We start from the raw sequence: 24,253 nt of genomic DNA, 5'->3' as shown, positions 1-24,253 counted from the left end.
AGTTTGGGTGGGTAGCGTGCCAGGGGCAGCAGTGGCCCTCCGAGCTCTGCCGCGTCGCCCGCTACACTCTGGGTGTCCTAGCTCCTGACCCAACGTGCCCCAGCCTTGTGGGGCCCACGCAGCCCCGTGGCTCCGTGTCATAGTGTGACCTCACCTGGGTCAGTAGGAGGGGGGTGTCACACCTGGTTTAGGTTTACTGAGTGAAGTGTTTAAGTGAAGGTAACACGATGAATCAGGTGAAGGTTTGGCTGGGCACGCTGACAGCCAGGCTGCCTGAGTGGTGCACCTCCAGGATACCTGAGTGGCAGATACCCGACTTGTACGAGTGGAACATACCCCGACCAAGCCTCGCCGAGTGGCCCATACCCAACATACTCGAGTGGAATATTCCTAGGCCTAGTATACCAGACTGGAGCATCCCAAATTTTTCAGAATGGAGAGTCCCTCTGCCTTCAGAGTGGGGTATTCCTCCACCCTCAGAATGGAACCTGCATGGCCTGGTCAGTTGGGATGAACCTTTCGTGCCGGCCTGGGTGTATCCATCATACTGGCGACAGCGGGTACGAGATGCTGTGTTGTGGGTATGGATGATATTCATTACTTTCCTGGCGGCGAGAGATGACAAGGAGCAGCAACCACAGCTTCAGCACCAGTTCGTTGGGGATCAAGAGTCTGAGCTGGATGCTACTGCTGTTGTTGATGATGATTTTCAGCACAAGTCGCAGATAATGGTTGAGGCGGAAGAGGAAGAAGAGGAGGGTGATGAGGGGTGGAGAGGGGGACTTGGGGAGATGGGCGGCCTGACGCGTTACCCGGGTATTGAGAACTTGTTGGCACACCCGCCCACAGCCACCCCACCGCTGTCCTCACGCCCTCACCCACTCCTCACACCTGTTTCCAATGTCGTAAACAAACAAGTCTCCATCAGACAGCAAATATATGAAGAAAACGAAAGCGTGGCTGACGCAGCGCATATTGATGCACGGCATGTTGATGACGCAGTGGCAGCAGACGGTGAAGATAAGGATGTTCTGTGGAAGTCTCTTTTGGCAAGGTACACTGGGGACGAGTCTCCACGTGAAACTGATAAAATAGACGAGTCTCTGGAGGAAGAAGCCCCTGAATTCGTGGGCACCGCAGACGAAATTGTTGAAAGATATGCCTCTAAGTTCGAGGCCGAAGAAGCTGTCGCAGACAGCAAGCAAGAAGTGTCTGCTGAAGAGTTTACTGCTAAGCTTGGTAAACGTCTTGAAGAATACTTATCTCGCTTAGAGGAAGATGAGGAAGACTCTGTAGGTCAACTTGACATTGCCACAAATCAAACAAAAATCGAGGCAGAAACGCAAGAATTGCAAGACACGAAAGGAACTATTTCAGAAGTCAGTGATTATGAGAACCAGAAGGATATACTGGAAGGTAGAGATATTGAGACAGAGCTCGAAGATTTTCCACAAGATATCGACACTGAGGGAGATAATGAAAACCGCATCTTTATCCTCATTGAAGATGACGAAAGTGAGGATGATCGCCGTCAACTTAGCGACGTCTCTGAATCATCAGATATGGATCCCGGAGAGCCACCAGGAGCACTGGTACACCACACCGACCACACGGGAATAATACATTCGGTTGAACCAATGGGACTGATGCATGCAGATGAAGTTTATGAACAAGATGAAACAGACAGAGCTGGCGAGACAGCAGAGTTGCACGAGGAGCTAGATAGTGAGGTGAAGAATAAAGAGATCAAACATATGTTTAACTCAAACCGAAAAGTTACAGATAAGACCGAAGTAGAGGAATCAGGAAAAACATCGGGAGGGGAAACGGTGAAGGAAGTTGGGATCAGTATTGTAGGCTCTGAAAAAGCAGCCGTAGACGACGCTGCAGTGATTATTGAGGAAGTAATTGAACTCCCGGATGAGCCAGCCGAGAGGGAGAATTGGAAAGACATGACACTTACAGATCAACAACACGGAGATGAGAGAGTCAGAGAAAAACCTGACACTGACGATGGTCAGGCTAAAGATCTGACTAGTGATGTCACTGAAGCTGGTAAACCAGCTGTGACAGAGTTTGAAGAAAAGGAAGAAGAGGTTCGGCATTCTGGCGTGACTGTTAAATTTAGTGGCGTCGTTGTGGAGATGGAAGACTTGGAGGACGAGGGGTCAGGAGCAGGAGAGTGTGAAAATCTCATAATTGTAGCAGAAGAAGAACGGCAGTTTGTTCCTGAAGAAAAGCAGCCACGGGATGACATGTCTAAGAAAAAAAGAAAAAGATTGAAGCCGATTTTGGAGGTAATTGCAATAGAACAAAAACCAAGAGAAACTCCTGAGGACGAGTCATCTTCAGAGGCAGTGATAAATGACCAAGAAATAGGACAAGACTCTGAAGAGTTACCTGAAATAGCACTTTTAGTAGAAAATAAGGAAGGACCTGAACAGGAGGCAGAAAAAATGCATGAGGAAGCACCTGTGGACGCAGTAATAAATAAACAAACAATAGAACCAGAGGTAGAAAGAATGCCTGAAGAAACACCTGCAGAAACAGACGTAAACAAGAAAGAAGAGGCAGAAGGAATGCCTGAAGAAATGTCTGTAGAAACAGTATTAAGTAAAAAAGAAAAAGAGGTAGGAATATCTGAGGAAACATCCAGAGAAATGTTGGTAAATAAGAAAGAAGAAAAACCTGAGGTAGAAGGAATATCTGAAGCAACCTTAGAAGTACTCATAAATGAGAAGAAACAAGAACAACAGGCAGAAGCAATACATGCAGAAACAATTGTTGAGGCAGTGATAAATAAGGAAAAAACAGAACGAGAGACAGAAGAATTACATAAAAAAACAACCTTAAAAGTAAATGAAGATGAATCAATAGAAGAGGCAGAAGGAATAATTGAGGTACCCTTACACTCAGTAGAGGGGGAGCGAGACCAAGGTGCAGTAGAAATGCATGAAGGAGTAACCTTAGAGGTACAAGTAAATAAAGAAGAAAGGGAAAAAGAAGTGTTACAGGAAGAAGTTCCCTCAGAAGTAACGATAGGTAAGCAAGACACAGAACAAGAGTTATCCTCAGGGGCAGTGATACAGCAGAAACTGAAAGAACAAGAAAATCTTCAAGAAACAGTAATGGAGAAATATACAGAAGAAGATAAGGTATCATTGGAAGATCAAGTGGATAACGAAGTAGATGAGTCTGTTGTCGATTACATTAAGGAAGCTGAGGAACCAGCGAAGGAAAAGATAAGTGCTGGTGTAGTGGAAGAACAGGTAAAAAGTGACGATCTGGGTGGCGATGAGTCCACAGTTGCAACGAGTATTGAAGACTTTGAGGCACAGCACACAGCTGTACCTGTCGAAGAATCTCTACCAATTAATATGAAAACAGACGAAGTCGAACAAGAAATGGGTCCTAAGGATATGTGGTCTTGTACTGACAAGAAGGATTTGTTAGTTGAAGCCGATGCTCAGACCTTAAGTATTGAGACTACCTCTGAGTCCCTGAGGGTGGCCCAGGACGATGACACTGAAATTCACAAGAGTATAGCTGAAGAAGACGCAGCCACTCCTGTTAGGCCTCGGCGGAAACTCTCTAACAATGAAGCCAAGTCCTGCTTGGCAAGCTTGGACACTGGTGAACCTGGTGCTGCAGCACAGCCAATGGTATGCGAGACGGTCACCAACGAACCCACCGATGATCATGCTGGTGCGGCAGTGCAGGTTATGGTGTATGAGACAGTCACTGATGATCCTACTGCAAGAACAATAGAAGAAACACTTATTAGTGAGGAGAGAGCAGAGGATAAGCAGGAGGACGAAATGAAGCAAGATGAAGCAAGTGATCAGTTAATGGTTGAAGTGGGAACAAGAGACGAGGAAATGGAGGAAGAAGAGCTCTTTTCGTCACAGTTTAGAGACCCCAGCACTATAAGATCTCTGGCGGAAGATAATGATGACCTTTTCTTAGCTATTTCTACAACAGAAATGATGGAACAGGATGAAGACGTTATGGAAGTAGACGTTGATGACAACATTGGTGAGACCATGGATGAAGATGCTGAGGTCGAGGTGTCAGACACAGAAGACATGCATGAGCTGCCTGAAAGTCCTGTCATGCCTTCTGTTGATGACGAGGACGACTACCTGGCAGAAATTGAGGACCTGCTTGTGAAACCATCGAGGCGCAAGGACCCTCTGGAGTCTCTCTTGACCGAGTCAGAGTTACCTGCAGAGATTGATTTGACAGAGGAAGCTTCAGCACAGCCTCTTTTAGCGAAATATATGGCAATGCCTGCAACTCTGACGAAAGAGGAGGAGGAAGAGCTACATAAATATTTAGTTGAAAATGACGATGCAAAGGAGCTTGACATGGAAAAGTTCATGTCGATGCCGGCAACGCTCACGGATCAGGAACAGAGGGAACTGGAGGAAGCAGTAAAGGAGCGGGAGCTGGTACATGAAGCTGAACGTCGAGACTTGGGACGCTTCCTGGAGATGCCACCGACCTTGACGGAACAAGAACTGCAGGAACTTCAGGAGTTGGAACAAGAGGAGGAGGAGGAAGCTGAGCAGTCCTTGAAACACAAAGAAGCTACCTTTGATGATTACTTATCCATGCCCCATGCCCTTACAGAAGAGGAGGAAAACCTCTTAAAGGAAGGGGATGAGGAAGAAATAGAATTTGAAAACGAGGAGGAATATCGTGAATATATTAGGAACAAGTTCCTCCGTCAGCTTGAAGAGGAAGCCGCTCATGTGGGTGAGGAGGATGATGAGTACGACTACGACGATGATTATGAAGATGATTACGAATATGAAGATGACTATGAAGAGGATGAGGACGAAGGTGAGATGGAAGGAAAGTACGTCATGGTATCTGATGTTCAGGAGGCTGCAACGGCTGGTGCCACTAGTGCCTCTGGTGCCTCTGGTGCCTCTGGTGCTGTCGCTCTAGTGGACGAGGCAGTCAACACTGAAGACCTATCCTCAGACCCAGAGAAAAAGACCAAGAAGAACTTATTCAGTTTTCCCAAAAAGAGTGAGAAAGAGACAACACCGGAAGAAACAGCGGCTTCATCTAAAAAGTTTTTTCACTTCGGCGGCCTTGGGGCCAAAAAGAAAAAGGAGGACCCTGATTCCATGGATGATAAGAAATTAGAAAGTTTCAATAGTAAAAAGTTTGATGGGGATGGCGGTGGATCCGTGAGCACCTCCTTCTGTATTATACAGGAAGAACTGAGGCGACAGGTCGCTCAAGATGTCACGCTCCGACAACGATTGCTTTTTAAAAATGCTGACTTATCTAAAACTCGAAGGCAAATTCTGCCAAAGAAACGCAAAAGTAACACTTGCAGAGATATTCCTCAAGTGCTTGCTGATAAACATATTAGTCACGGTGTTAAAATAAGAAAAGTGCCCAACTCAGTATCGAGCAAAATCGAGAAAACAGAAAAACAAGATGGTAGTGGTGGTTTCAGTCTAACGGACGTCAATGAAATAGTAAGAGAAACTGTGTCCCAAATAAATAAGCATAAAAATAATAATCAGATTCACAATGGTGATGAAAAAGAATGCAATACAGCGAGAGTGTGCCTGGGCAAGGATGCCACTATCGACCTGTCTAGTATGTTAGAGGGCTGTGTACTCCCTGAAATTTTTCTTGATGACGGTGAGGAGGATGTTGATCAAGAAATTGCCAACGTTTTCACAGCGGAACAGAGCGCTGCCGCCGGGGATTCCGGTAGTTCTCTGAAAGGAAGCGGAAGCCCCCTTGACAACGAGGAGGACTTTTGGCGTCAGTGGAGTAGGGAAGAGCAGGCCTCTGTGTCCGGTGCCAGGGACTCTGTCTCTCCTTGGCAGCTCAACCAGGACGAGGAGCAAGAGATGGAGACACCAAGCAGAGAGAAGGTAGATACAAAAAGCAGAGAGAAGAGTCTTGTAGAGAAAGAGAGTAGGAGAAAAGGTGGTATGTGTGTTGAGGTGGGGAGTTTATGTGCTGGGGAGAGTGGCAAGGGACACTCCCCACTCGAGTGTGATAGAGAGTCCAGTGACTCAGGGACGGGTGTCGGCCATACCACAGTTGTACACAATACCAGTAACAACACAGTGCAAAGTGACGAGGAAACCAGTGCCAACTGTAGTGCCAGAAGTGTTGAAAATATTGCAGTTAGCACAGATGGGGAAGCTGGAGTGCCAGGTTATGATGTATGTGGACGACATCTCCATGGAACGTGTGAGGATCAGAGGAACGTGAAGACCCTTCAGGAGGATCAGACCCTTCAGGAGGATCAGACCCTTCAGGAAGATCAGACCCTTCAGGAGGATCAGACCCTTCAGGAGGATCAGACCCTTAAGGAGGATCAGACCCTTAAGGAAGATCAGGCCCTTCAGGAGGATCAGAGGAGCGAAAAGAACCTTCAGAAGAATCAGACCCTTCAGGAGGAGGATCAGAGGAGCGAGAAGAACCTTCAGGAGAATCAGATCCTTCAGGAGGATCAGACCCTTCAGGAGGATCAGAGGAACGCGAAGAACCTTCAGGAGAATCAGACCCTTCAGGAGGATCAGACCCTTCAGGAGGATCAAACCTTTCAGGAGACTCAGACCCTTCAGGAGGATTATAGGAACGTGAAAACCCTTCAAGGGGATCAGAGAAGCGAGAAGACTCTTCAGAAGGATCAGACCCTTCATGAAGATCAGACCCTTCAGGAGGATCAAACCTTTCAGGAGACTCAGACCCTTCAGGAGGATCATAGGAACGTGAAAACCCTTCAAGGGGATCAGAGAAGCGAGAAGACTCTTCAGAAGGATCAGACCTTTCAGGAGGATCAGACCCTTCAGGAGGATCAAACCTTTCAGGAGACTCAGACCCTTCAGGAGGATCATAGGAACGTGAAAACCCTTCAAGGGGATCAGAGAAGCGAGAAGACTCTTCAGGAGGATCAGACCTTTCAGGAGGATCAAACCTTTCAGGAGACTCAGACCCTTCAGGAGGATCATAGGAACGTGAAAACCCTTCAAGGGGATCAGAGAAGCGAGAAGACTCTTCAGGAGGATCAGACCTTTCAGGAGGATCAAACCTTTCAGGAGACTCAGACCCTTCAGGAGGATCATAGGAACGTGAAAACCCTTCAAGGGGATCAGAGAAGCGAGAAGACTCTTCAGGAGGATCAGACCTTTCAGGAGGATCAGACCCTTCAGGAGGATCATAGGAACGTGAAAACCCTTCAAGGGGATCAGAGAAGCGAGAAGACTCTTCAGGAGGATCAGACCTTTCAGGAGGATCAGACCCTTCAGGAGGATCATAGGAACGTGAAAACCATTCAAGGGGATCAGAGAAGTGAGAAGACTCTTCAGGAGGATCAGAGGGGCGAGAAGATCCTTCAGGGAGAGGCTCAGGTCCTGGTCACCTCCCCAGCATTACCAGTACATACAAGCTTCACGCTGCAACACAAAGGTATGGTGAGGCTGGTAATAGTGGTGGGGAATGGATGGTGGTTATGGGAAGGGGGATCGGGTCGGTGATAGTGAGAAGTCGGGTTTGTGGTGATGGGCATACGGGCTAGTTGTGGTGGGATGTTGGATTGGTGGAAGTGCCAACCTTGGTTTAGTGGTTGTGGAAGGTTGGGTTGGTGGTTGTTGGTTGTTTCAGACTATGGAACATTGTTCCATAGTCTGAAACAGACTATGGAACAATGTTCTTCTCCAGACTGAGGGACTGACTACCTCAAAACTTCAAGGGTGATGGACTGATTACATCGTCTTCACGTCTTCTGCTTCTATTAACTTTTCTGTACTCGACTGAAGAAGCCTACTGTGTAGGCAAAACGTTTCGAAATAAAGATACCTAACTGTTGCATATGTGTCTTACCTAACAGTGGGGAGGGGGAAACTTTTGTCAAGAATGAAATCGTGTAGACAGGTGATGTTTGGAGAGGCTTGTGTTAGCCGTGTGGGGCATTACTAGTGCCAGACGTCGTCCTCCTCAGTGCCAGTAATGTTTCAGTCTTTATGGCACTCAGTACTGTAGTGTTTAATTTAGTTTTCCTCATCTTGTTTGTATTTATCCTAATACAAAGCATTCTAATTCTAAAGTGTTCTTAAATTTCTTTCTGTTGAATCTACGAAATGATTCAGCCATTTTTGTTTTGTTGTTAGTGAGTGTTTGTCTCTTAGGAATGTGTTGTCATCAAGTGTGGTCCCAACATTCTTAACATTTTGCTTGCGACTCTGACTCAGTTAGAACTCAGAATAAAGATAAATGTGCTGTAGTTTGTGTTTGTCTGTGTCAGATATAAGAATGAGAAAGAGAATTGGGATTAATACTGTGCCTTGAGGAGCAAATCTTTTCACTCTCGAAGTCTGGAACAGAAGGCATGAGTAAGCTATCAATATTTTTTTTCCTAGTCAAGTGAGTTTATGGTTGTGTTAGGAGGCATGTTAGCGATTTTTTTTCCTAGTCAAGTGAGTTTATGGTTGTGTTAGGAGGCGTGTTAGCGGAGTTTGGTGTCACATTGATACAAAAAATCATGAAGGTTGTTAATCTATAGTTTGCTTAATGGCTCACTGATCACCGAGTCGTCTTGTGTCTTCAGCATTTTAGTTTCTTGTCTTCAGTTAATGTCATGTTTTTCTTAAGCAACCCAGCATTAGAGTGTACGACACCTCCAGTGTTCACTGTTTTGTTTCTCTGACTGGTGTTTGTTTTCGTTGTTGAATTGTTGAAAAAGTCTGAAACCTTTCAGAAGTTTTGTGATTTTTCGTCTCCACCTGTAAATTATTATTGCAATCAAAACAAAGCGCTAGACCCACAAGGGTCATACAGCGCTGCAGGGTGGAATGTGCTAAAGATGAATCAAGCGAAGCTCAGAGACCAGCGAGGGTTTGGAGTATGTAAGAGGGAGAGTTAGCAAGGATAGTGGGGAGTGCTAAAGGGAAAATATAATTAAAGTTGGTGTAATAAGGCAGTTGCTAACAGGAAGTCAAAGAGGGAGTCTTAAAGGTGAGGCTGTCAGCGAGGTCATCAGTAAAGTGTGTTAGGGCGGTGACAACGTCGGAAGTAAATTCTGCTCGCTGAGACATGACAGTCTATTAAGAGATACTGAATTGACAGCGGAACTTGACAGTTCTCACTGAGTGGTGCTAAGCGTTACTCCACGTAATACCCATAAATAAGACGTGTGTCCGATATGTAGGGTGACCGGTGACGTTGGCTAGGTACAGCTCGTTATTGGTTACTTGGGCGGTCGTTCTTCTTCACCTGTAGAGGGAGAACCGTCATCTTTCTAAGTCTGCATATTCTTGTTTCTCTTTATTATTATTATTATTATTATTATTATTATTATTATTATTATTATTATTATTATTATTATTATTATTATCATCATCATAACTAAACACTAAATCCAAAAGGGTTATACAGCGCTGCCTTAATGTTATGATCATAGCACATACTTCTAGTGTCACCTGTCATACTGTCAAGACACTGGTTTGGATTTATGTCACTCAGCATATTTCATTAAGGTTTTGATCTATTTGTTCCCAGTTATATTTGTTTTTGAAATGGAATATGTTTAATCCACCCTCTCCATAATTTGGGTTACTCAGTCAGATGTTTATGTAGATGTGAACCTCACTTTATTGTCCGAGGTAGGTGCGTTCAACGCCAATATTTTGTGTATCAGATCATTGTACATATATTAGTCCAAGTGAGGAAAGGAAGTGTTCCTATAATTAATTTCTTATTTTCATTTTTTTACACATGTTGTTTGAGAGATAGGAAGTTTTTATAATATTTATTTTATTTTCCGTCTCAGTTAACTAACTAGAGGTTTGTTGTGTTTCAGGGTCCGTCATGGCTGACGCGGAGGCAACGGACGCCGCCGTAAGTAATAACCAACTAGACGCCGACTCCCTCGAGTTTGCTACCAACACTAACCTGCCCCTGACGGCCGCCAAGGCCTCCCCTGGGGGCGCCGCCCCTTCCCTTCAAGAACTAATCGAGGCAGAGTTGAGTGTCCGCCTTTTACAACCCGACTCTCTAGAGTCTCCCATTTCCCCAACCCTTCATTCTCTCGCCAGCTTCGACTCCATAGAACCCGCATCGACCCGGGCAGCGCCCGCTCTCAGCCTTGACTCTCTCACCGGCTTCGATTCCCTGAAGGATCACTTAGGTCAGGTGGATGTGGAAAGTGGAATAGACATCCTTTCCCCAACTAAACTTGATGAATTCAGTAACCCAGACTCTTTGGAGTCTTCCTCGGACATGTTAGGGTCACCCACCCAATACTCTCCTGAACCTCCCACCGAGGCAGTCTCTGCCGGAGGCAACAGCCAGTTCCTACTGATGGAAGAAGAACAGTCAAATCCATATACCCAGCAGAAGGTTACTAATACAGTAGAGAATTCTCTGCTCATAGTGGAGGAAGATGATCTCATTGTCACTGACGAGGACTCACATCCTGCTTCACCTACCAGTCTCAATTTGGATTCGCGTGTGTCGCCACAACTCGAATCTGCAACTGTTCTCGCAGCAGAAGAAGAAAATGATATTAATTACAGTAACCTCGCAGAGAGTCAGTTACCTCAGCCGTTCCTAAAAATAACTAAGAGGACAGAGTTGCTCAGCGTTGAGACACACTCACACTCTGGGTCGGGATCTGAGGAACAACTTCACTTCTCAGAGAGCTCAGCTGATAAATTCTCAACCTCAGACTCGTACACGTCGAACGACGCTGTGACGGAAGATGACATTGTGTTGCACACGTCTGACGAAGCTGTAACGGATGACGACGCTGCACGACGCACGTCCAGTGAAGCTGTGACGGACGACGACGCTGTGCTGCATACGTCTGACGAAGCTATGACCGAAGGCGACGCTGTGCTGTGCACGTCCGACGAAGCTGTGACGGACGACCTCCGCCCATCTGACGGTGATGTGACTGACAACGACGCTGTACTGCGCAATACATCTGACGAGAATCAGGAATCAGACCGCAGCCCATCTGACGCGTGGACTCTTGCTGTTGATAGCCTGGCTGATAGTCCTGCTATCATTGAAAAAACGCTGTCTGTTGACAAGAACACTAGAACAACGCCGTTGACAGTGTGTGAGACGCACACGGAAATCACTTCGGCAGATACTGTGTTTTCCAGCAACTCTCGTTCATCCTCCCAAGATGTCAACACCTTCCAGGAGACCCCCTCATCCTCCCAAGATGTCAACACCTTCCAGGAGACCCCCTCATCCTCCCAAGATGTCAACACCTTCCAGGAGTCTCCCTCATCCTTTCAAGACGTTAACTATTTCCAGGAGTCTCTCTTATCTTCCCAAGATGCCAGCATCTCTCCGGATTCCCCTTTCTCCCCTTTCATGCCTCCACCTTCCCTGTTAGACACCCCCGGCGCCCTTCCCATGAGTGGTACTAACAACGTGTGTGTTGGTGTATCCTCTAACGTTGGTGATATGGAACTCGGCATGTGTGATGCCACCATCAGTAGTGATGGTGATGGTGAGGTGACGTCCCCAGCACCGTCTAGTGGTAGTAGTGGCCACCACATCATTCCCGATAGTAATTCTAACGTAAGTGTTATTACTAACTTGTCATTTGCCCGCCTTGCTTATCCTGCTGCACCCACGCATGTCATTATCTTTGTATTTTCCATGCCACGCCGTCCACTTAAGCTGGAAGTAAGTTGTAGTTTGTACTCTGAATGTCTTCCTTCTGACTCCTAGCTGCGGAGCCTCTACCAGGGCTCTTCCATCAGGAAGGAAGAATAAAAGTAAAAGTGGCTGGAACAGTTCACAAGGAACACTTAAATTTGTAATAAAAAAGTTGTAATAAAGTTGGTAGAATTACCGACAATATGTAAAGTAAAAGGACACAAGTGCAACTAATGTGACATTTATTGTGGCAACGTTTCGCTCTCCAGGAGCTTTATCAAGCCATTACAAACAATACATGGACACAGAGGGTATATAAAGGCTCAGAGTGAGGTGAATACTAGTGAGGTACCATTTCGATGTTCACTAGTGGTAGTAGTAGTAGTAGTAGTAGTGGTAGTGACAAAAGTAATACAATATGGTAGAGCAATTAATTCGTACATGAGTAAAAGGATATAAAAGCTATTACTTGGGTAACATAAAAATAGGTTGGACAAATATAAACTGGAATGAGGCAGGTTGTTTCAGTGTTCACTCTCTGTGCTTTGTGTAGTATAACAGGAGAGACTATGTGATGGCAGGGTTTACTGTTTTCAGGAGGATTCTTGCTAAGACTTCGGAGATGGTGAAGCTGCCGTTGTTTTGTTTAATTGTATTCGAAACAGCGATCAGTGCTGATTCAAGGCACTTGCGTGTGCGGAAATTAGTTTCTTTTATCACTAATTGGGCGTCTCTGAATTTCATAAGATGATTGGTGGAATTTCGGTGTTGTACACAGGCGTTGTTTAAGTTGTCGTTCCTACATGCGTATATGTGTTCATTGAGGCGGGTGTCGAGGTTTCTTGCTGTTTCACCTACGTAGATCTTGTCACAGCCTCCACAGGGTATAGTGTAAACTCCTGCATTGACTGGTTCGTGGTGCTTGGGTTTTGTCCTGGTTAGATCCTTTATTGAAGTGGTAGAAGCGATGGCGACTCTGGTGTTAGCTTGTGAAAGTACTTTTGAGACGTTTAGTGCAACCTGGCTGTTGGGAAGAATTATGACTTTGTTGGGAGCGGTGTTGATGCGTGGAGAATTGATGATCTGAAGAGCTCTTTTCTTGCAGTCTTTGATGAAAAAAGAAGGAAATTGTAACTCAGTGAATGTTTGGTGAATGTAAGTACATTCCTCGTCAAGAAACTCAGGACTACAAATTCGGTATGCTCTTAGGAAAAACCCGATGATGATGCCTCTTTTGGTCTTGGTATCTTGACTGGAATAGAAGTGTGTGAGATCATTTTTATTGGTGGGTTTCCGATAAACTTGAAATCTTAGGTTGTTGTCTACTTTGTGAATAAGGACGTCGAGGAAAGGTAGCTTGTCATTGGACTCTTCTTCTAGTGTAAACTGAATCGCTGGTTCAACTGCGTTGAGCCTTGCCTGAAGATCCCGTACATCAAAACGTTTTGGAGTTATTACGAGGACATCGTCCACGTAACGTAACCAAGTGACGCTTGAAGGGATGATGTTGGCGAAGTGTTCGGACTCTAGGTGTTCCATGTATAAGTTGGCTAGGACGGCACTTATTGGGGACCCCATTCCCATGCCGTAGGTTTGTTTGTAGAGCTTGTTATTGAAGGAAAAACAGTTGAAGTTAACACAGAGTTCAATCAAGTCAACAAAATCTCCGGGAGGTAAAGGAAGATTAAGGTCCTGGTTGACTTTACGTCGTAGAACCTCGATGGCATTTTTTTTTTTTTTTTGGTAGGTACTTTTGTGAAGAGGGAAGTCACATCCAAACTGCTTAGTTTCTTGTTACGGATGGAGAGGTTACGGATGCGGTTGAGAAGGTCGCCTGAGTGTTTAAGATGAGCGGGGCTGATGGTCCCCAGAAGGCAGGAAAGATGTTTGGCAAGAACTCCGGCTAGTTTGTGTGGAGCACTGCCTATTCCTGACGTGATTGGTCTGAGAGGAATATTGTGTTTATGGGTCTTGGGTAAACCATACATGTGTGCTGGTTTAGGGTTGCTTGGTAACAAGTACAGAAGTTTCTTCCCTTCTCTAGTGCGTTTGAGTATTTGTCTGGTTTTGTATAGAAAGTCTTTGGTGAGCGTCTCCCACTGTTGAGTGCTGATGGGTTCGTAAGTAGATTGATCATTCAAAAGGTCCATCATTTTAGTGTTGTAGTCACTGGTGTTGAGTATGACGACTCCACCTCCTTTGTCGGCGGTGGTGACGATAATGTTGGGGTCGTTGGCGAGGTCCTTAAGGGCAGTGATGTATCTTCTAGGAAGATTAGAAGAAGAAGGTTCACATAAAGCTGCAGTGAGAAGGCCCTGTATATAACCCTTCTGGAAGTTCTTGCCAAACATCTTTCCTGCCTTCTGGGGACCATCAGCCCCGCTCATCTTAAACACTCAGGCGACCTTCTCAACCGCATCCGTAACCTCTCCATCCGTAACAAGAAACTAAGCAGTTTGGATGTGACTTCCCTCTTCACAAAAGTACCTACCAAAAAAGCCATCGAGGTTCTACGACGTAAAGTCAACCAGGACCTTAATCTTCCTTTACCTCCCGGAGATTTTGTTGACTTGATTGAACTCTGTGTTAACTTCAACTGTTTTTCCTTCAATAACAAGCTCTACAAACAAACCTACGGCATGGGAATGGGGTCCCCAATAAGTGCCGTCCTAGCCAACTTATACATGGAACACCTAGAGTCCGAACACTTCGCCAACATCATCCCTTCAAGCGTCACTTGGTTACGTTACGTGGACGATGTCCTCGTAATAACTCCAAAACGTTTTGATGTACGGGATCTTCAGGCAAGGCTCAACGCAGTTGAACCAGCGATTCAGTTTACACTAGAAGAAGAGTCCAATGACAAGCTACCTTTCCTCGACGTCCTTATTCACAAAGTAGACAACAACCTAAGATTTCAAGTTTATCGGAAACCCACCAATAAAAATGATCTCACACACTTCTATTCCAGTCAAGATACCAAGACCAAAAGAGGCATCATCATCGGGTTTTTCCTAAGAGCATACCGAATTTGTAGTCCTGAGTTTCTTGACGAGGAATGTACTTACATTCACCAAACATTCACTGAGTTACAATTTCCTTCTTTTTTCATCAAAGACTGCAAGAAAAGAGCTCTTCAGATCATCAATTCTCCACGCATCAACACCGCTCCCAACAAAGTCATAATTCTTCCCAACAGCCAGGTTGCACTAAACGTCTCAAAAGTACTTTCACAAGCTAACACCAGAGTCGCCATCGCTTCTACCACTTCAATAAAGGATCTAACCAGGACAAAACCCAAGCACCACGAACCAGTCAATGCAGGAGTTTACACTATACCCTGTGGAGGCTGTGACAAGATCTACGTAGGTGAAACAGCAAGAAACCTCGACACCCGCCTCAATGAACACATATACGCATGTAGGAACGACAACTTAAACAACGCCTGTGTACAACACCGAAATTCCACCAATCATCTTATGAAATTCAGAGACGCCCAATTAGTGATAAAAGAAACTAATTTCCGCACACGCAAGTGCCTTGAATCAGCACTGATCGCTGTTTCGAATACAATTAAACAAAACAACGGCAGCTTCACCATCTCCGAAGTCTTAGCAAGAATCCTCCTGAAAACAGTAAACCCTGCCATCACATAGTCTCTCCTGTTATACTACACAAAGCACAGAGAGTGAACACTGAAACAACCTGCCTCATTCCAGTTTATATTTGTCCAACCTATTTTTATGTTACCCAAGTAATAGCTTTTATATCCTTTTACTCATGTACGAATTAATTGCTCTACCATATTGTATTACTTTTGTCACTACCACTACTACTACTACTACTACTACTACCACTAGTGAACATCGAAATGGTACCTCACTAGTATTCACCTCACTCTGAGCCTTTATATACCCTCTGTGTCCATGTATTGTTTGTAATGGCTTGATAAAGCTCCTGGAGAGCGAAACGTTGCCACAATAAATGTCACATTAGTTGCACTTGTGTCCTTTTACTTTACATAATAAAAAAGTTGATAAGATTCTGGTCCCTCCTGGACCACACACGGTTTGATAATGGCTTAAGATGGACCGAAACATCGTCCAATTTTCATTTCTAATTTGTTTGTTGTGAATAAGAAAGATACCTAGGTAGCTATGTGCTGGCGCCTTGTGCTTGCTATTTCTGGAAGGTGTCAGCCTGGCACTGCCACCAAGCTCACATGTGAAGGAAGATAACTTAGCAGGGTCGTGATATTAACCTACACCAGTAGAAAGATAACTAGCTTGACGCCAGCTGAAGCATGACAGTAGTGTAAGGCTGACCTAGCTAGCTTCACATGGTAGAACTAGTTTAAACAGGCTAAATGATGACAATACCTGGTAAAGATGGAGAAAAGCTGTATAAAATGCCGATAGACACACAAATTAAGTGTAATGAGATCCTTTAGTTCAGGGGTTCTCAACCTTTTTACGATTACAGACCACCAGTGGCTTGTTCAGTATGTGGCCATACCACTCTCACCAAACTGTAGAAATCATCATTATCACCAGTCCTGTTACATATCAGTATGACTTCAAAAGATGTCAACAGCTTGGTTTTAAATTACATATGGATAGCTAGCAACAGAACAGCTGATAGCTTAATCTAATTCAACAACAACTTTTTGTTTTTAAATTGTTCAGAGATGGAGTCCCATACTCTCATTAATTGGATCCCTAACCCCCATTATTTGGATCCCATACCCCATTATTTGGATCCCTAACTACCCCATTATTTGGATCCCATACCCCATTATTTGGATCCCTAACCCCCATTATTTGGATCCCATACCCCATTATTTGGATCCCTAACCCCCATTATTTGGATCCCATACCCCATTATTTGGATCCCATACCCCATTATTTGGATCCCTAACCCCCATTGTTTGGATCCCTAAACCCCATTATTTGGATCCCATACCCCATTATTTGGATCCCTAACCCCCATTATTTGGATACCAAACCCCATTATTTGGATCCCTAACCCCATTATTTGGATCCCTAACCCCCATTATTTGGATCCCATACCCCATTATTTGGATCCCTAACCCCCATTATTTGGATCCCATACCCCATTATTTGGATCCCTAACCCCCATTATTTGGATCCCATACCCCATTATTTGGATCCCTAACCCCCATTATTTGGATCCCATACCCCATTATTTGGATCCCTAAACCCCATTATTTGGATCCCATACCCCATTATTTGGATCCCATACCCCCAAGGGTATGGATGCCCGAGGTTAAGAACCCCTGTTTTAGTTAGTAAAGAATATCATTAAGGTACAGCTGTGTTCCAGTACTGGCAACGTCAAGACCAGGTGAAGCATGGTAATAACGCTAACAGGAAAGAATTAAAATCAGGTAAGTCTTTCTAAGACTAGATGAAGGAAGCAAGACGACAGTAACATTAGGTGAAGTTTTCTCTCACTAGGTGTGGTGTTACTAGCAGCACGTAAGTTAACACCTGCTGAAGCATGATCACAGGTAGACTTCACGTGACACTGATGCCAGATAATGTCTTCATTGCCAAGACCTCATTTTTTAATCACCTGGGGTATTTATAGCTCCCGCGGCCAAGTCTCAGACCAGTGATGAGCCTCAGGTGTGTCCGAACACCCACGGTATATACCTTTGATGAGTTTCGAGAATCTTACTACTAATCGGAGCCCGGCCATGGGCCAGGCTTGTCTGGTCAACTTAATTATACCTGGAGGTTATTCCGGGGATCAACGCCCCCGAGGCCCGGTCCATGACCAGGCCTCCCGATGAATCAGGGCCTGTATAGTACTGCCTACAAAAGTTAATAAGTAGGACACATACAACAGTAGGTATTTTTATTGAATAACGGGATGAATTAAGTCCTGGATACAGTACACTAAATAGAGAGGTTGAGGTAATCAGCCTCTCAGTCTTGATGGAAGATCATCCATGCGATGGATATGTGGGCCAGTGGGCCTCCAGCTGCAACAGCCTGGTTGGCCTGGCCCAGGGCCTAACTGCGGGAGTAGGAAGAACTCTCGAAACCCAGCAAAGGTATATACCAGAGGTGACTGATGAGACTGTGGCGCGAAACTCTTCTCCAGGCTGAGGGACTGACCACCTCAAAGCTACGTCTTCAAAACTACTGTGTCTGCTCTCTTCTGTACTCGACTGAAGAAGCCTACTGTATAGAATACTGGTAGAATACTTCCACATTGTATCCTAATGAGACACGGTATGCCGTTTATATAACATTTTATTAAAAGGACGTTTCGCCCACCAGAGACTATCAATTCAGTGAATTGATAAGCGTCCTTGGTGGGAGAAAAGTCTTCTTAATAAAGTGCTACAAACCGCATTGTGTATCTCGTTTACATAAGACTTTCTAACTGTCAGTCACACCCTATTATGAACGATTTTTATCTGGATCTTGAGTGTCAGGTGGAGTCTACATGACAGTGATTGTTACTCACTCAAGTGTTGAGTGTCAGGTGGAGTCTACATGAGTGATTGTTATTCCCTCAAGTGTTGAGTGAAATATTATTTGAGAAACTGTTGTAGCATAGATATTATGGTATATTATTTGCTTCTTTTTTTTTATTGCTGAAGTGTAAGCTGTTTCTTATTTAATGATTTAACAGTGATGGGATATTCTGGTTTATATTGATGAGAAAGTATGGTAGATGAGGAGGCGCTCTACACTGCCACCAGCGGCATATATATATATATATATATATATATATATATATATATATATATATATATATATATATATATATATGTGTGTGTGTGTGTGTGTGTGTCTGTGTCGTGCCGAATATGTAAAACTGGTCAATTAGCAAGAACTCATTTAAAATTAAGTCCTTTTTAAAATTCTCTTATACGTTTATTACAACCCAGGATTACAAATGGCCTGTTATCCCGGGTGTAATGGGAGCAAAATAAACACAGCAGAAAAAGTTTAGACTTATATTATCCTTCACCAATTTAGAACAGCAAAATGTACACTATGTACAGTGATAAGTATAGTGCACTCCACGGTAAGCAAGGCAGAAATAGAAGCCACAAGATAGCAGACCGTGCTTCAACCAGCTCTAGAATGGGAATGACAAGGGCAGACAGGAGAGTGGTACCCACATAACCTCTGCGATTGCCAAAACCATCATCTTATTGGCTAGAACCTGGTCACTAGTTGAACGACGGGGCCCCATCATCAACTCTTAGCAACCTGGTTCCTGGTTGGGGGAGATAGCCTGTAAATGAGGGTGTGTACATGCGCCGAATGAAGGTTACGTACTCTTTGCATGCCACAACGTTTAAAGATATATTTTTTTCATTAATGTTAATGTAAAAATTTTTAATTTTGCATCAAAAGAATCTTAGAAAACTTACCTAACCTTATTATAACAAGAAAAATTTATTTTAGCCTAACCCAACTAAATATATTTTAGATTTGTTTACAATAAATTAATACTAAACAAACACAGTGAAATATACTTATTTTGTTAGGTTCAGAATGATTTTGTCGAATAGATAAAACTTGCGTTTTTGGCTTAAATAGCAACGCTCTTCCTGCCGAATAAGGCAAGCGAAAATTTGTGTATGCAATTTCGTAAAAGTAATTCTGAACCTAACGAAAAAAAAATATTTTATTGTGTTTGTTTATTATTAAATTATTGTAAACTTATCTAAAATATATTTAGTTGGTTAGGCTAAATTAAATTGCGTTTGGTATAATAAGGTTAGGTAAGTTTCCTAAGATTCTTTTGGTACAAAATTATTAATTTTTACATTAATATAAATGAAAAAAAATCTTTAAATGTATAAGAGAAAATTTTAGAAATGACTTAATTTTAAATTTCTTCCTAATTGACCAGTTTTACCTATTCGGCACGATACACACACACACACACACACACAGGGCCAGGAGCTGAGTCTCGACCCCTGCAAACACAATTAGGTGAGTTAGTACACACACACACACACACACACACACACACACACACACACACACACACATATATATATATATATATATATATATATATATATATATATATATATATATAAATATATATAATATATATATATATATGATGAGAGTAAGACACATGTGCAACATCTGGGTATCTTTATTGTAGACGTTTCGCCATCCAGTGGCTTTATCAATACAAATTCTAGGACATAACTTGAAGACAGTAGAACTATGTACAGAAGATGAGGTAATCAGTCCCTCAACCTAGGAGTAGGTGCGAACAGCACCTAGGTTGAGGGACTGATTACCTCATCTTCTGTACATAGTTCTACTGTCTTCAAGTTATGTCCTAGAATTTGTATTGATAAAGCCACTGGATGGCGAAACGTCTACAATAAAGATACCCAGATGTTGCACATGTGTCTTACTCTCATCTTGTCGGTATTATATACCATTCGTACATATATATATATATATATATATATATATATATATATATATATATATATATATATATATATATATATATATATATATATATATATATATATAATCATCGCGAGCAAACGATACAAGATACAAAATAACTTTCTCCTCTTTTCTGTAGCATTGCAAGTCCCTGATGATGTGTTGATTGCAACACGAAAGACCTATGTATATATATATATGTCTCTGCACATGTTGCACATTGTCTAATATTTCATCTTGTCTGTATTGAATACCATTCATGTACGACTTACACATGTATATTATTTATCCTATCACTGTCTCAGTAAGTTTATATTATACCTAATGTGTTTTTTAATTGCAATTTTTTAACAATTATTTTTGCTGATAATTGCTTTTTCATGTAATTGGTTCAGTGTTGACTAAAGTTAAAGACGTTGGTGTAACAATGATACCTCACAAACTTACGCTAAGTCACTCACAAAGTATTGATGAGTTGCCTCAATGTGGTAGTGAGTTGATGATAACTTGAAGATGGCAGGCATCTGCTTGGTCTAACAACCGTTGTGGTGGTACAACGAGGCAGTTGGAGGTGTAAGTTAAGGTGGTAGGTATATATGTGTTGTTTGTGTTCATTGTTGTGGCTAACTGCTTGTTGGGGTGACCCATACTCACAGAGTCACGACTCGCGCCACGACCATGGTGACTCTTGGGAACACCAAGACGAGGATGACGACGTTGGTGACCCACGTCGTAGGTATTTCTCCAGAAACGACGACGATGAGGAGGATGAGGCGGAGGAAGGTCCTCGTCGTACTGCTCTCATTAAGTACGATAATGAGGAGATGAGAGACGAGGAACGTGGTGAAGGTGCAGTGGAGACTAACATCCTCACGACGGTGGGTAGTGTACACACACACACACACACACACACACACACACACACACACACACACACACACACACACACACACACACACACACACACACACACACACACACACACTCATATTGGAGTAAGTAATACACACGTTGGGTTGTCTAGGAGTCATATGATTAATTAAGAGTCTTGAGGAGAAACTCAAGCCTGCCTGTCAAGTCTGATCCTAGCGTTGAACGTCACGCAAGAAGGGAGCCTATCTATAAAGTAGCTGGGATTATCTAAATATACTACACAAGTACACAGTAACACTACTGACATAGCAGGGTTGGCGTAGTTGAAGCCCAGGGTATCACAACCTACCCAGCCTTCACACTACCTTGTACTGATCCTGTTGATTGAATACCACGTGTGGTGTTGCAGCATGTGGGTGGGTCACTGATCTTCCTCTCCCCAGTGGCTGTAGTTGTGTGTAGTGCCAGGTAGCAGCTGGCTGTGTGACCCGGTCATCACGCGTGGCATGGACCACTAGTGTAGCACTTGTTGTCACTCACACGTAGACTTGTTGACTGATGAATAGTCACCTAATTATCTATTTCAGTTACCCCTTGACCCAACCTAACTTTGACCTAGCATGACCATGACCTTATCATTAATGCACCTTATCATGACCTTGACATAATTAAAACACCTTACCATGATCTTGACGTCATGATTAAGGCACTTTACCATGACCTTGACATGATTAAAACACCTTACCATGATCTTCACCTCATTATTAAGGCTCCTTACCTTGACCTTGACATGATTAAAACACCTTACCATGATCTTGACTTCATTATTAAGGCACCTTACCATGACCTTGAAACTTGAATCTAGCCATCTTGAGTCAGACTGTGTGTAAATTACCCCTTTCCCCAAGCATCCCTCCTTGTGACTTGGTGACTTTGTGACCGCAGGAGGGCGAGGCCTGCGTGGACCAGAAGGGACGCAGACACAGGGAGAACGGTGTCAGCGCCACCACCACCGACAAGAAGAAGAAGAAGTCCGAAGATGGCGAGAAGAAGTCCAAGAAGAAGAAGAAGAAGAAGAAGGGTGAATCTGAAAAGGAGAACATGGTAAGTGATCGCCAGGAACGATGGTAGACGAGTCTGTTGTCTGGGAGGACAGACGAGTCTGTATTGATATCTTACAGGATGAGGGTGAAGGGTTGGCTCTGTGGTTTAGTTTGGGGATCTTATGTAATAATATCTTCCAGTAGTTGCACCATGCAGTTTACTTGCCTCAGCTAGGGTTGTAGCTGAGACATTGCTGCCTCAGGTGACCACCGCACAGCGATGGTGACTTGTGTTGTGTGCCACTGCATGTAACCTCAGCGCCATCTTGGAGCGTTTATGACAGCGACGAGTCATCTGGCATCATCCTCAGACACAGTATGTTACCCGGGAGGATGGTGGGTCAACGCCGGGTCACCGCTATGTCATATTGAAGCAGGTTAAGTGGTGCGCAGGTCGGACTCGATGAGGATGACGCCACAGGAGCAGGTTACAGGACCCTGGCTACCTCAGTAGCTGGTCGGCTGTGATCACTGTCAGACCTGTGACCTCCCCGCCCCGTCACTCACACTCGCTCCCCTCCTCAAATTATATCCTGGTCGATCTTTACACGCACGCACGCCACAAGCTACCTCGTACACGCGTGCCATAACCTGCTTCACGCACACAACGCTATACAAGCTACTCATTACTCCAGGTGTACGCATTGAGATGACTGAAAGTGCCACTTAAGACGAGTTTGGTGGTGAACCATAGCACAGTGTCTAGTGGAGCCATCACAGGTCACCAGTGCTGCTATATCAACCATACAGAAAACTTGCTCGTTCCCTGGTGACTACGAGGCGGTGTTGTGTTGGGGTGAGGAGGGGAAGCTCTCCAGCAGGAGGGGCAGCTCTCCGGCAGGAGGGGCACCTCTCCAGCAGGAAGGGCTGAGGCAGCCCCTGCAGCAGTTAGTTAAAAGGACCCTCTGACAATATCCAGTAGGACATCACAGCATAAGACACAAATCACAGCTCCAGAGGAAAAAGGTCTGGAGGCAGCTCCACGAGACGAATGGACGACTCCACAACACATCGTTACCACCACCTCACTACCAGTTTCAACCCATCAACGTGTATAATAGAGAGGGTCAGAGATGGTGAGGTCAGGACGTATTATGGTGGAAGAACTGGACGTGTACTCCTGGTTGACTGCACGACCCTCTGATCCACTCTGCTCTCCCCGTCCTTCATACACCACCCTAAAGAGGTATGACCCGGGGTAAAGATTTACCGCTGTCATCCACCTCAGTTATCGCTAACCCAGACATTGATGAGCCAAAAGTCTTGATCCAGGACCACAGTGATGAGAGGCGCGACTCTCACCACTGGGCTGTGGCTGTTGGTATGCAAAAAGGCTTTACAAGAAGCATCTCATCCACTATTAATATACTGAGTTTTATAACGCCAATATTTTGCAATTTCCAGATCAGTCTTACGTAAGGAATTGTCGCAACTTTTTCTGAAATCTAAGAAACTACAATTCACTCATCTCGTTTAAAGTTTGGTGTTAGCCAATTAATCTTATCGTTCACCTGAAGACGGTTTCGGAAGTCAGTGCCGCCGCAGCCATGTTTAAAAGCCTATCTCTGTGTTTACGAGTCTGGTACCACACCAGTTCAGTTTTCTCTTGTCAGTTCTGAACCTTTTTTTAAGTGTCTCTGTGAACCTGCAGAACTCTTGGCGAATTAATGTTGGATTAGTGATACGTGATGCGGGTGAGACAGCGGTATGTGTATTGTATGTGCACAAACCATGTGGTGTTTCATAGTGAAATGTTGAGGTGGATGTGTGTACTTATCTTGGGGTCATATCTCTTTGTGCACACCCCAGCAGTGACGCCCTTGAGAGAAAGAGGCTGAAAGAGATTTACAAGAGGAGACAGAAGGAAAGAGAGGAAGAAGAGAAGAGAAGGAAGAAGGAAGAGGAAAATAGGCGCCTGAAGGAGGAAGAGGAGTGGAGAAAGCAAGTAGAGGCGTGGAAGAAGGAAGAAGAGAGAAGGAAGCGAAAGGGAGGGAAGAGCTCCAGCAGTGAGGGGTGTCAGAGTGCCCTCTACGAATGGTGTGATGGACGCCTTGTTATAACCTTCCTTACACCTGTCCAGGTTAGTGGCAGCACCTGCTGCTGCCTAGTGTCCGTCCTGCACGCCCCCACCCCCCGCACGCCCCTGCACGC

The 24,253-nt window shown here is 44.3% G+C and overlaps 1 protein-coding gene across 50 annotated transcripts in view; it reads left to right on the top strand.

The window, feature by feature from the left end:
* LOC128692140 (trichohyalin) overlaps positions 1-24,253 on the top strand; it is a 219,903-nt gene continuing 195,650 nt past the window's right edge. For 23 of the 50 annotated variants that reach the window (XM_053781212.2, XM_053781207.2, XM_053781206.2 and 20 more), the window contains exons 1-4: positions 3-7,452; positions 9,842-9,879; positions 20,783-21,004; positions 21,945-22,103. In XM_053781212.2, the coding sequence (XP_053637187.2) occupies positions 228-7,452; positions 9,842-9,879; positions 20,783-21,004; positions 21,945-22,103 (7,644 nt within the window). In that variant the 5' untranslated portion in view covers positions 3-227. Of the gene's footprint in view, positions 7,453-9,841; positions 9,880-20,782; positions 21,005-21,944; positions 22,104-24,253 lie in introns of all 50 variants that reach the window. The other 27 variants (XM_053781167.2, XM_053781180.2, XM_070085110.1 and 24 more) reach the window with 4 other exon arrangements.

The sequence above is a fragment of the Cherax quadricarinatus genome, chromosome 15, assembly GCF_038502225.1.
Source record: "Cherax quadricarinatus isolate ZL_2023a chromosome 15, ASM3850222v1, whole genome shotgun sequence".
Lineage (NCBI taxonomy): Eukaryota > Metazoa > Arthropoda > Malacostraca > Decapoda > Parastacidae > Cherax > Cherax quadricarinatus.
Note: the sequence above shows the minus strand (reverse complement) of the source record. Positions and strands in the feature narration are given on the sequence as shown.